The following is a 12,630-nucleotide window of genomic DNA, read 5'->3' as shown; positions in this document are numbered from 1 at the left end:
TACAACCCCAGCTGCCGGAAAGTCAGGCGCCAGTAACTATGTTGTTCCCCATTCTCAAAGAGTCCCATAGAACTCTATGAGAGTGGGGACCACGGAAGCACAGGCACCGTTAATAACAGTGCCAGTGCTTCCATGAAGGTCTGCTTACCGGAGCCGCTGTGTCCGACAGGGTCCTACGTGTCGGGCACAGCGGCTCCGGCATGCAGGCCTGTAATATGCAGGTCCGGAATCAAAAGTGCTGGTAAGCTTACCGGCACCGTTGTTTCCGGAACGGCATAGTTGTAATGAGGGCCATTGTCTAAAGAAAGCTTGATTCCTTCATTGGACAAAATAAAGCACTAAGAGCAGCCCTTGACATCAAAAAATATGACCACATCGCAAAGATCGGAAAGGACGCTCACTGGCTACCCATGAAGTCAAGAATCCTATTCAAAACGTTGTGCATTACACATAAATGCTTGATAAAGACTGCCCCATCTACCTCACGAACACAGTGAGGACCAAGACTTCGACAAGAACATTAAGATCTAACTATAGTTCCCAACTCCAAGTCCCACGTTACAAACTATCGAGAGCAGGAGGAACTAGCTTTCAGGTTCTAGCACCTAAAACATGGAACTCCCTCCCGGTGACCTTGAGAGGAGAACTTGCTCACTCTAGTTTAAAAAAATCATTAAAGACCTGGCTCTTTAACAGAGATTAGGGTAGAACCACTCACCATACTAGAAACCAATGCTTAGACAATCCTGTGTAACTAACTTTTACTGTTTGATTTCAATAAGACCTGTCCTCCGAGATCAGCGCTCTTGGACTATTATCCATGTAACTCTGCCTAGACAGTAATTTTGATTTGTAATTTCAGACTTATGCTAGTTGTAACCCTTTAACATTGCCTCCACTGTAATCTTGTAACTTTGCCTCCACTGTAACCTTGTAACATTGACTCCACTGTAACCAGAAATGTAAAGCCTTCTGTAACCTACGCCGTGATACCTAAGTGTTTGGGCGTACAATAAATGCCATAAATAAATAAATACATGCTGGAACAAACATACAAGACACTAATTTGACCTTTCCACCTTTTATTAAGACCATCACCATGCACTAAATCCAACATAGGACCCAATATAGATGTTAGAACCCCCGGCAGGCAATCCATCTGCCAACGAATTTCTTGCTGACAAAAATCTACCCACTGATACATTCAGATTGCAAGATCCTACAGTATCTACACTGAGTTTTGTGTTAACATCTTTAGTAAACGTCTTTGAAACATTAAAAGAAGAAGTCCACAATTATTCAGGACTCCTGATAGAAATAAGAAAGGAAGTGAGCTGTTGTGACTCCAATTTGGTTGGGCTTAATTTAGCTATGCACACCCAATTCAAGGAACTCACTGCACACATGACACAAAACGAGAAACTGCATACAAACTCATTCATTGTAGGAACTATGTTTTAATATATATGAAAAAGATTAACTCTTCAGAAATTGATTGAGAAAAAAAGTAATAAATAGCGGCGGCAGACTGAACCGCAAATTGAAAAAAACGCATGTGTAATGTTATATATGTGCATGCGAGTGGGGTTAAACCAATACGTTTGGCATTCCCCTGTTGTTGACCTGGTTCTTCCAGGGACTTTGAGGCAAATCTTTTGTAGGTCATTGTTTTGTGACATAATACATACGGAGACCAAAAGTATGATATAATTGTACCATTGGAAAGACCACACCCTACTGCTTCCTTACAAACTCATTCAAGTCGCTGACGAATGAATTTCATCAGCTCAAAAACAGCAGCGAGTCAACATGGTCGGAACTCAAAGCACTTTTGCTTGCACGTGAATTCACAAAAGCATTAGCTATAGAACATTCAACACCAGCAGTTCACAAATCAAGTAGTGGAGATGACACTCCACTTTCTGCCTCAACTCTTGAAGAATACCTGAGATTAGCGCAAATAGCTGATGATCAAGCACAAAACCTGCCTCAAATCCCTGGTTGTGATGAATTGACAGATTTCATCTAACTCTTTGCTAGATCACGTAGTACACGCACCAGCTGTACCCATTCTGATTAAAGACAGCACAGAACCCTCTATGTCACAGAAGAATGTTCCCACAAATACTAACAATCCCCCCAAAAAAGGGAAAAAAAAATCTAAAGGCACATCTGCAGAAGTGGTTTTATCCATAGAACCTTCAAAAAACCATTCAAATACAAAACAAAATAATACAGGGAAAGGAAATGTCTTCAAGGCGTTGGATAACGTAAACAAAAACAATGAATTGCAATAAAAAAAATCAAAAGACAAAAGATCAGAGGTTATAGAGGAGCAACCCAAACCCAATGAGGAAGCTAAATCCTCGAAATAGGAAAGTATAATAATTGTTCCTGAAACACATACAATGGCAAAAAAAAACGACTTGGTCTCAAACCGAAGACCTCTCAAGAAGCAAAGATCCCAATCAAAGTATTGAAGGTAGCCCCTATGTTCTGTAAGAAAGTCAATATAAAATCTACGGACAAAGACAAACAATCTACTTGTCATGTTGATCAAAAAAGTTAAACCTACAGATTCAGCGACAAATAAAGACTTCAATCTGCTCTTGCCACAAGAGTCAGCTTCTGCAGTATCTGCTTTTGATTCTGCTAATGCAAACAACCCATTTGCTGTGCCTGTACGTGTGTCAGTTAATGCACATAAACCGTTTGCTGCACGGAAAGTGTGGTTGGAACAGATAAACCAGAATAAAAATCAAAGAGCGCTAATAAGAAGTAATATTCTGGCATACACAAAAAGAATACCTGATTTATACCTCTTCTCTTTCAACTACAAATCAACACATATCGCTGAGTTAATTTTCAAAACCGCAGAGGTGGCCCAAGCTATTCTGGCCTGCGCCACAGAATTCAAAGATCTAGGTGTAGAAATTCTCATCACCATACCCACGTCGCATCTATCTGACATACATCGTACCTCATCGGACATTGTCACAGATTCTGAACGAATGCCCACACCTAGTAATGGAAATGGAAACAATCAGAGAAAAAGGAAAAAGCGCAGTTCATGCAAGTAAAAATAGTGGCAAATTACTATCTCTCCTTCCGGACATTATATCTCAAGTGTTCCAATGACTGAACATGTCTGATACACAACTCTAGACGACAAATTGTATCAAACTATTAAGCTGGAACACACAAGGTCCTCTGTCATTTCAACATAAAGAAATTGTGGAAATTATTTTCAAGGATTATGACATAGTATTATTCCAAGCAACATAGCTTACAACTAACCTATCTCTTGATGGTCATACCTTTGTTTCGCAACTGGCGACCAGTTCCACGTGTGGGCGCCCCTCAGGTGGACTTTTAACAGCTGTCAAGAACATGACAGGTCACAACGTAGAATGTATTAGTAATGACATCCAAGGCATTCTAGTATCCAGGTGTAACATCAAGTGGGGTAAAATAGTTAAAGGTCTCCAAGTGTTTAATATCTATTGGAACCCAATTTCTCGCTCATTGACACCTTTTCTGGAAGATCTTTCCTATATTTTAACAGTTGAATATAACACTTCCAAGTGATTTTATATTTATCGTTGGGGAGTTTTAATGCATGTTGTTCACCAACCGCAAGGCTATTATCAAAATCTGTAGTAAGCAATAACAATGGCGAATTATGGTAGCAGATGTTCACAAATTGGAACCTGCACATTGTGAATGGCAACATTAGTTCTGACAATCCTTCTGCGGTAACCTGGTCAAATGGTACGAATTCTTCCATAAAAGATTATTTTGTAGTATCCCCTGATCTATTCTATAGGTGTAAATGGTTTAAGGTAGCCCCCTGCAGCCAAAGTGACCATAATGCTCTAAAAATTGCTTTCTCCTTGGAAAAGTATGTAAGTGATGAGACTTATGGTTCTAAACTCCAGCTGAATTCAAAGGCAAACCACATTGTTGGTTTCACAAATAAAGGTCAGAAGCTCAACTCGAAGTTGAAAAAAATGCTTTTGTATGGTCCGTTAGAGGAGCTAGAAATATTGAGCACCCCCAAGGAACATGCGTCGAATTCTTGTGGGACTTAAATCCACCACAAGTTAAAATGAATATGTTAATAAAATCTAATGTGTCCACCTTTGATCAGCAAACTTATAGACAAAAAAGAAAACTAAATAGAGATAAGAGAGAATAAAAAAAAGAATCTTGATTTCTCGTTGTTAAACTGACTAAATTTGAAAAACACCTATAAATATTGGTCACACAGACATCGTTTAAAGAATGACAGGTAGAACATGCTAAAAAAGCTTTCACCATCAGAAACAAAAAACCTCTTGGCGTTAATAAATAATGTAAGTAAATCCCAAAGTATACAGCAAATCAGTAGTCTCTCTGCTGCCGATTGGGACTCCTATTTCAAAAAACAGATACTCAAGGGTTCACCAACACAATCTTATATTGACAATTCCATCAATTGGTCCCTACAAATTGACGAAGACGAAATTCAGAATTTCATCATGACTACCTCCAAATCACGTGCTGTCTGACCAAATGGGCTAGCTAATCAGGTGTTTAGATTAGATCCCTACACTTGGTCAACAAGTTACAAAAATGGCCCAAAAGTCATCACATTCTATCAAAATGCCAAATAGAATTTAGAAAAGGGCTTTCAACTATCTTAAATGGATTGTCCATAAACATTTTACAAGCACAAAGCCAAAAAAGACAATCCCTTGCAACTTACATTGCCTTCATAGATTTTTCGAAGGCTTTCGACTTGGTGAACAGGTCAAAATGATGGCAGAAACTCAAGGCTTGGAAAACACCAGACGGGCTACTGCAAATAATTATTGCTTTGCATGACCAAACCACCATTAGAGTCTGAATAAATTTACAAGGCGATCTTTCCTCAAACAACTCTATTGAAAATGGCATAAGGCTAGGGTGTCTTCTAGCGGCACTATTATTCAACCTGTATCTAGCGGACTTGGTCCCTTTCTTACAAAACCATACCTTTGCGACCCCCTCTATCGGAAATTGTAAAATCCATCTACTTGCTTATGCTGACGTTATAGCCCTAGTAGATATTACTCATTTGGGGCTAAAACATCTACTCTCAGCCATAGAAGCATATGCCATGACTAATGACCTAAAAATCAATCCAATAAAATATTTTTTGGGAAATCAAGTAATAGGTCTCACAAACCACAATGGCATATAGCTCAGATAAAATACTTTGGATTCAATCTTAGATCCAGTCTGTCTTTACAAGATCTAACCCAAGAGCTGGAAAGGACTTTGTCTCCAGGGGGCTACCTTAAACCATTTACACCTATAGAATAGATCAGGGAATACTACAACATAATCTTTTATGGAGAATTCTTACCAGTTGACCAGGTTACCACAGGAGGATTGTCAGAACTAATGTTGCCATTCACAATGTGCAGGTTCCAATTTGTGAACATCTGCTACCACAATTCGCCATTGTTATTGCTTACTACAGATTTTGATAATAGCTCTGCTGTTGGTGTGCCAGTTAAAAAAGCTCTTGAGCACATATTGCCGATTCTCCCTGGTACCCCTAAGTAAACTATACAAATGGGAAATAATCCTGGCACTTTTATATGGAATGGAATGCACCCCATATTTACGACATATTAACTGGGACCGATTAGAAGGCCGCATATGGAAGAAGTCATTATCACTTCCACAATCTTTACCGACCGTGAGATTACCAACTTGGCCTACATTCTATACAATCTCATTACTATTGGAAAGTATTAACTCTCTTCAGACTGATCCTTATTCCACCTGATCGAACCTCGTATGAAGACATACACAAATACATAAATACTCAAAAAAAAACTGTTTCTGCGTTAATTTACACAATGATGCTCTAAAGATTCTGATTCAGTGTGAATGTTCAGTCCAGACTCTCATTGAAAATCCTGAGAAAGTCAAAAAGGCCCTTATGCGCTCAGATTGGATAAAAACAAGAGCTCTAATCAGTAATCTAAAAAATACGAAAAACTTTCCATTATGTAAAAAATCAAGTTCTTATCTGTTACCCTATATCAGAAGGTTTTCAAATCCCTTGTGGCGTAATTAACTATTACGGTTTCGGTTAGGTCTGACAAAAACTAACAAGACTGACCGAATCTGGAATAAACTAGATTGTATCATGGGGGAATGTAATCTATGTGGAGAAGGACTCCTTCAAGATATGCGTCATGTGTTAATTTCCTGTCCATTTACTTTATCGCTCAGAGACAAATATTTAGCAACTTTTGTGCATGATATTGCTTTGATCTCAACCCAAACCTTTTGGTATAGACTTTCGGCTGGAAAGGAGATTTCATTATCAATTGCTTTGTTGAAATTATTGAATGAATTGAACTTCATAACATTACCATTATAATACACCAACGCATGGTATTGCAAAGAACTGTATTGGGATTTAGCGATCTAACTATTGAAAATATGTCTGTCTGTGTGTATTGTTAGTATTTCAACAATTCTACTTTGATTGATGTTAGTAGGGCATTCATTTTGAAATGATCTTTCTTTCTTTTATTTTAGTTACGTATGGTTTGAATGACTTAAGAATATGAATTGATAACACATTTTTCCTATTTTTACCTGTATTTGATAAAATGTGTAGAAGGTCCTTTTGTGAGACTAAATGCACAATAATAAAATACCAAATAAATAACACGTGTCACCTCCTGTAAGCCAGCTCAGCTCTGGAAAGTGATATGTATTCTGTACAGACAGGCTGGCCCTGCCAAATGACTGGACAGAAACCTGAAAGGCCATGCCTCTTCTTTGATCTCTTTATGGGGGTAGTTACCAGAGACAGCCACTCTGCAGGATGCTGTGCTGTCCTCAGGCATCAAACGATCACACCCATTAATTCAAAAGGAGTAGCCTCACACCAGGTTGCTGCATTTCTAAAGGCCTTTGATACTAGTGATAAGGGAAGGGGCAGAGTTAGTGTAGATAGAGGAGCTCGGTACAGTGGGAGAAAACTTCCACCATTTTGTTTCTCTCTGCCTCTCTCATTCCTGTCCTTTCCACTCCCTGTCGAGCAAAGCACTTTGGGGGTGATGACAGACAGACAAAGTCCACTTCTTTCAAGTGCAGGGATTGGATCCCTAAAGCAGGCTAGCTTTAGCCCACTCGCCTACAGGCGACCACTTTAGCAGGTCATCCATTGGACTCCAACCCGGGAAGAAGATTTAATTGCTCCTCTATTGGAAGACTTGACTTTCTAGAGCCCTCCACCAATGAAGTGAAAACTGAGCACCCAAGGCGTAGGCATGCTCTGTTCCCTACCCATTCCCAGGGCACATTGGGGAGGGAACCTGCTGCTGGAAGAAGACCTGCCTCTCTGCCAGCCACATTGCTGCCAGGACCTCAGCTTGGTGAAGGACCCTTTTAGGTATACACAAGCCTCCCTTGGGCCAGAGAACAAGGACTGCATTTGTCCCTGAGACCCCTGAGTGGGACTCGGAGCATCCAGAAAGCCAATATAGCACAGAGCCCTCTGCTTCCTCGCATCAAACTGGTCGAACTGTCTTTGAGTTGGGTTTACTGCATCTTGAACCAACATGACCCTCAGAGATGACTTTAGCACTCCCCAAGCCTTTTGAACTGGAACTGCTTGTTGGCACTGGTTCGCTACCGCACCGCCCCAGCAGAGTGTGTTGTTGCCTCCGCTCGAACTACACGCTCCTTTGTTCAATCTGCTGCCACGTGTTCCGCCAGCATCTTCAGCGGACCAGTGTATCCATTCACCATCTTCTTCAAATGGACTGTTGAATCGACTCTGGTGACCCTCACGATCTGCTCATCCCCTCGCATCGCCTTCAAACCACAACAAGTTCCATTCGACCCCTGCTTGAAACCACCTCCTGTCTAGGACATTGCAACCGCTTGCCTGGAACAACCTCTAACCACACCGAACAGCCTGGTTCTCTGTAGTTGAGCCGCCTAGAAGGTACTATGGACCCATACCTTCCCCCTTAGTCCATTTATGGCCCTAGAGACTAGCTATGTCACCTGTGCACTTTTTGTCCAAGATATATACTTTTACAAAGAGAATTGTGGTAATTGATATTGCCGCACCCACGCACCTCCTTGATTCTCGCTAAGACTGGTGCTTTCTCTCTTTTCTTGCATATCCTCTGTCCTTTCTACAAAGGTGGGTTTTTGTAAATGTTTTCCATTAAGTTTTCTTGCAGATGGTATGTTTAATTAAAGTATATATATTTTTATAGAACATTGATTGGAGATTCCCTTTATTTTGACCTATGATTCTTTGTTGTTTGGGTCACTACTGAATCTCACCCCTTAACAGTATAGCCTTCCCTCGGCCCACATTACCACAAAAATGTGAAGGAGGTATATCTCTTGACTGTGCCTGTTTTACTTTTAGGACTCAGTAGGTGCTTTAGCCTCTACTCATCCTTGTACTCCTGCAGGACAGAGATCAATTCATCACACACAGTTTCTCTCCTTCCCCATTATTCAAAGGTCCTTGAGCGGGTGATCTTCGACTGGTTCACTAAGTAAATTGAAGATAATGGTTTTGGAGATCAATTTCAACCTGGATTCCGCAGTAAGCACTCCACGAGACTGCACGCTCCAATGCTCACTACTTCAATCTCTCTCCTGTAATCATCCTTTTGGACCTTTCTACTGCTTTTGACACTGTCAACCACTCCCCTCTCCATATTCTCCAGCAACTCGGGTTTCTTAAATCGGCTCTTGCCTAGATTGCCTCCTACCTGGTCAAATCCTTTAAAATCTCTTTGACTTGCAAACCTGTGACCCACCCCTCTCCGTGTCGGCGTCCCTCAAAGATCAGTCCTTGGACCTCTTCTCTTGACCCTCTAAACCTCTGCCCTAGGATGACTTATCTTTGGCTTTCACTATCACCTTTTTGCTGATGACACTCAAATATTTTTCTACTTTCCCTCCTTCACCCCAGCCATCTCAGAACAGATTACAAACTGTCTTATTGCAAACCGTCAATGTATGGCTCTCCAGTGCCTCATTCTGAACTCTTCAAAAATAGATGTCAGCTTTCTCTCGGCTTCCAATGCATCCCTCCCCGCCACTATCTCCTTCACACCTGACCTTCTTGCTCCCTCTCCCAAGGCTTTCAATCGTGGTATCCTCTTTGATAGCGACCTATGCCTAAAGCGATTCATCACTACCACTGCATGTTCTGCTTGTATTAACCTCCCAGACATTTGGAAAATTCATCCTTTTCTTACTGAATACTCTTCAAAAAACCAGAATCTCTGCTCTTGTGCTCAGCAAATTGGACCACTTCTCAAGACTACTCCTTGATCTTCCTGTCTACTCCTTACTCCCTCTAGGTAAAGTCTTCAGTGTTGCTACCCTAACTCTCTACAACCTACCCAGATCCTCCCCACTTATACCTACCATCAACATGTTGGTTGGCGCGCCATGCACAACCGCTCTCTTTTCAAGTTTCTTCTCCTAGCCTACAACGCTATCAATGGTCTTGCTACTCTGTACGTCTCTGACTGCATCTCAGTTTGCTCACATTCTCATTCCCTCCAATCTTCCTCTGCACTCATCCTTACCGTCCCATACCCTCCCTGTGCCTCTTCTCGCTTCCACTCTTTCTCCCTACTCGTCCCGCTCCACTAAAACCCACTGCTCATAAAAATACCAGCCCAACTGTGGAACTCATCAAAGCTCGACTTAAACTTCACCTACTTGCTGAAGTAGGAGCTACCCCATCCTTCCTACCTGACCTCACCAATTTTTCCAGTGACCTTTACTCATTTAATTTTGGATAAGTAATTAATACACCTCTTTAATTTGAAGCACTTTGTAAGTCATATGTTTTCTTGTATACATATTTAGTTTTGCCCCTGGTATATGTCCTAATGTGCTACACCCTCATATACTGGCTCACTACTTGTTCTCATCTTTATGCTATTGTACAGGTACCCTTTGTGCAAATGCTTCTGCCATCTGTAAATGTGTTATTGTGAGTCATTTCTGATCGAAATTGGCATTCCTGGTCTTCAAATAGATACAAATACAAGTATCTGTGATGTTGTTCATATTCAATGCATTATCACCGCTTCGCACTCAACACAATAATCTTTTATTTCTTTCAATTCTTTATCCAGACCATGAACCCTCCATTTTGTTTTCACTCATCCTCTAATTGCCACTTGCATCTTTCATTCTCTTCCATTTCAGGTTCCTTCTTACTCACAGGACAATATCAGATCCTCCAGTGATGAAAATGGTGACCTCACATGGACTCCATGTCAGAAAGGAAGACGCCCACACCTTGGAGGACGCAAGAGGAAGCGTGGCCACAGCTTCCAGCGGCTGAAAGCTTTTAAAAAACATCACTGTGCCTTCCAGCTCAAGAAGAAATGTGTTAATGGCTTCATCATGTTCTGCCGTATGAATCGGAAGCAGTACATCCGGTAATGTCTATCTTTTAGATTAATATATTCACGTACATTAGTTGCAAAATGTTAATTTTGCTAACCTTGAAGACGTAAAGCATGGGGTATTGTCGGTAGCATGGTGGAGCATGCACTGTGTTCCATTTCAGATGCATGTCCAAGCATCATGACGACTTAGATGTCATGTGACTATATTCCTCACAGTGTCATCGATTAAGATGTATCCGAGTGGTCACCATCTAACATATTATTCAGAGGTTCCATGTTTTCTATCTTCACTATGAGACCCTGCAGATTTTATTATGTTTTTAAAAGGTTTTATGCATTTATGTTTCTGGCGGTTTCATATTTTTCTCATGTTGGCAAAGAAAGCAGCAATAAGGAGAACCTGATAATTATGTGTGCTTCCAAAATTATTATAAAAGCACTGACCCTGATGATTACTGCTTCAGCTGTGTATGCCTGTATTTTAAGGCACAATACTGTAGGAGATTCACAATGCTGCCTCTTGGAGGTGAGAGATATTGGTCAGTTTTATAAGAATAAAGAGAATTTTGTTTGTTGGTGCATCTACTCCTGACTTTCAAGATCATATCTGTGGTGAAATTTCACACACTGCAGATGTTGGCTACGAAGTACCTCTGGCTCCTCCACAAACCCAACAAGGGCACCCTGGAAGGGTTCATCAGCAAACATATCTAAGAACAATTCTGTATCCCATCAAACTATCATACACATTATAATTTGGGAGTACTTCTCTGGTTTATGGTTCATGTTACACCAGGGTAGGAAATGTGGCGGTAACAAAACGAGTGGAGCTCCTGCAAAGTTTGTAATGCCAAAGCGGGCTTGCCCAGGAAACTCCCTGGGATGTTTCACGAGCTGAGCTCACATAAGCAGCCAGCATTTCAGAAGACGCTGCACAGGAGACTGAAATTGACCTCAGTAAAGAGATAGCCAAAGCCCCATATCCCATTCAGAAGCTGTACAAATTGGTATATATGTCGTGCTGGAGAAGCCCGTCGCAGAGAAAAGGGCGAGGACTGAGGCTGTTTTTGGCTGTGTGCTGTGTCCTTCTGCTTTATACTACAATTCATCACCTATCTGTTTCCATTGTGCGCTGTGTTGTGCTGGAAGAATTGAAGAATGAAAATTGAAAACCGAACTGAACTGGCGCCGTGAACACATTTATATATATATTTCTGGGGCTTGTGGAATCTGCTTAGATCACATGCTGTGCATAGGCCTACATCTGGTGGAAGCTGCAGAGTATTACAGTTTGTTTTTCGAAACTCGAAAAGGGGCGTCGAACTAGGGCATGCCAGTAATACTATCCCTAGTGTGACGTCCACTGTACCCATTATCCCCCACGCGTGTAGGACCCTCAGATTGTTTTTTTCCACCATATTTGTCAGAAGCATATCACAGAGTTCCCTTGGCTTTTCCCATTTATCAATAAAATTACAAAATGTCCCCGGTTTCTCCAACCCTACGCCGAAGATCGACATCGGAGAATCGAGACTGAGGAAAACAGCCGTCGAGACTACACGACAGACTTGGGGCCTCGGAAGGCCTCTGCCCGGGCCTCGGAAGGCCTCTAGCCTCGGCCCTGTGCAAGTAGGGAGAGTGGGGGGTGGTCACACACACACACACACACACTTGTTTCCTACATATACCCGCCCGCTGCCAATTAGTAACATATGGAGAGTACTCCCTTTAAATTGTGCCCAAAGTGTAACCGTAAGTTTCCCTGGGTAGACAAACACAATACGTGTAACTTGTGTCTCCCTTGAGACCATCCACAGGCCAATTGTAGAGCTTGCAAGCTCTTCAAGGCCAAGACACTCAAGGACCGCTCGGCGAAGCGCTGGGCCCACTACGCCAGGCAGCTAGAGGCCATGGATGCCGTGGGTTCCTTCAGCGATGGCAGCGACGCCGCCTTATCGGACGGCGAGGGCACAGGGGTGACATCAGGCACCCACACGCAAGCCCCCGATCTCGGAGGACTGACCGGCGGTTCAGTTATGGTGACAACACCCGGCGGCAAGAGCGCAACACACACCTCTTCCACCAAACACACTAACCCCAGCTGAGATTCGACATGTATGTCGAGCGATCGGCAAAAGAAGGCATCGAGAGAGCGGTCCGCTGATTGTGTCCT

The 12,630-nt window shown here is 41.9% G+C and overlaps 1 protein-coding gene across 1 annotated transcript in view; it reads left to right on the top strand.

Annotated features, from left to right (window-relative positions):
• The window catches only part of MEIOSIN (meiosis initiator), a 589,598-nt gene that overhangs the window by 418,032 nt on the left and 158,936 nt on the right, over positions 1-12,630 (top strand). The window contains exon 4 of the mRNA XM_069643050.1: positions 10,252-10,487. Coding sequence (XP_069499151.1) covers positions 10,252-10,487 — 236 coding nt within the window. The remainder of the gene's footprint in view (positions 1-10,251; positions 10,488-12,630) is intronic.

This window comes from Ambystoma mexicanum, chromosome 2p, assembly GCF_040938575.1.
Source record: "Ambystoma mexicanum isolate Mex_15411 chromosome 2p, UKY_AmexF1_1, whole genome shotgun sequence".
NCBI classification, from domain to species: domain Eukaryota; kingdom Metazoa; phylum Chordata; class Amphibia; order Caudata; family Ambystomatidae; genus Ambystoma; species Ambystoma mexicanum.
Note: the sequence above shows the minus strand (reverse complement) of the source record. Positions and strands in the feature narration are given on the sequence as shown.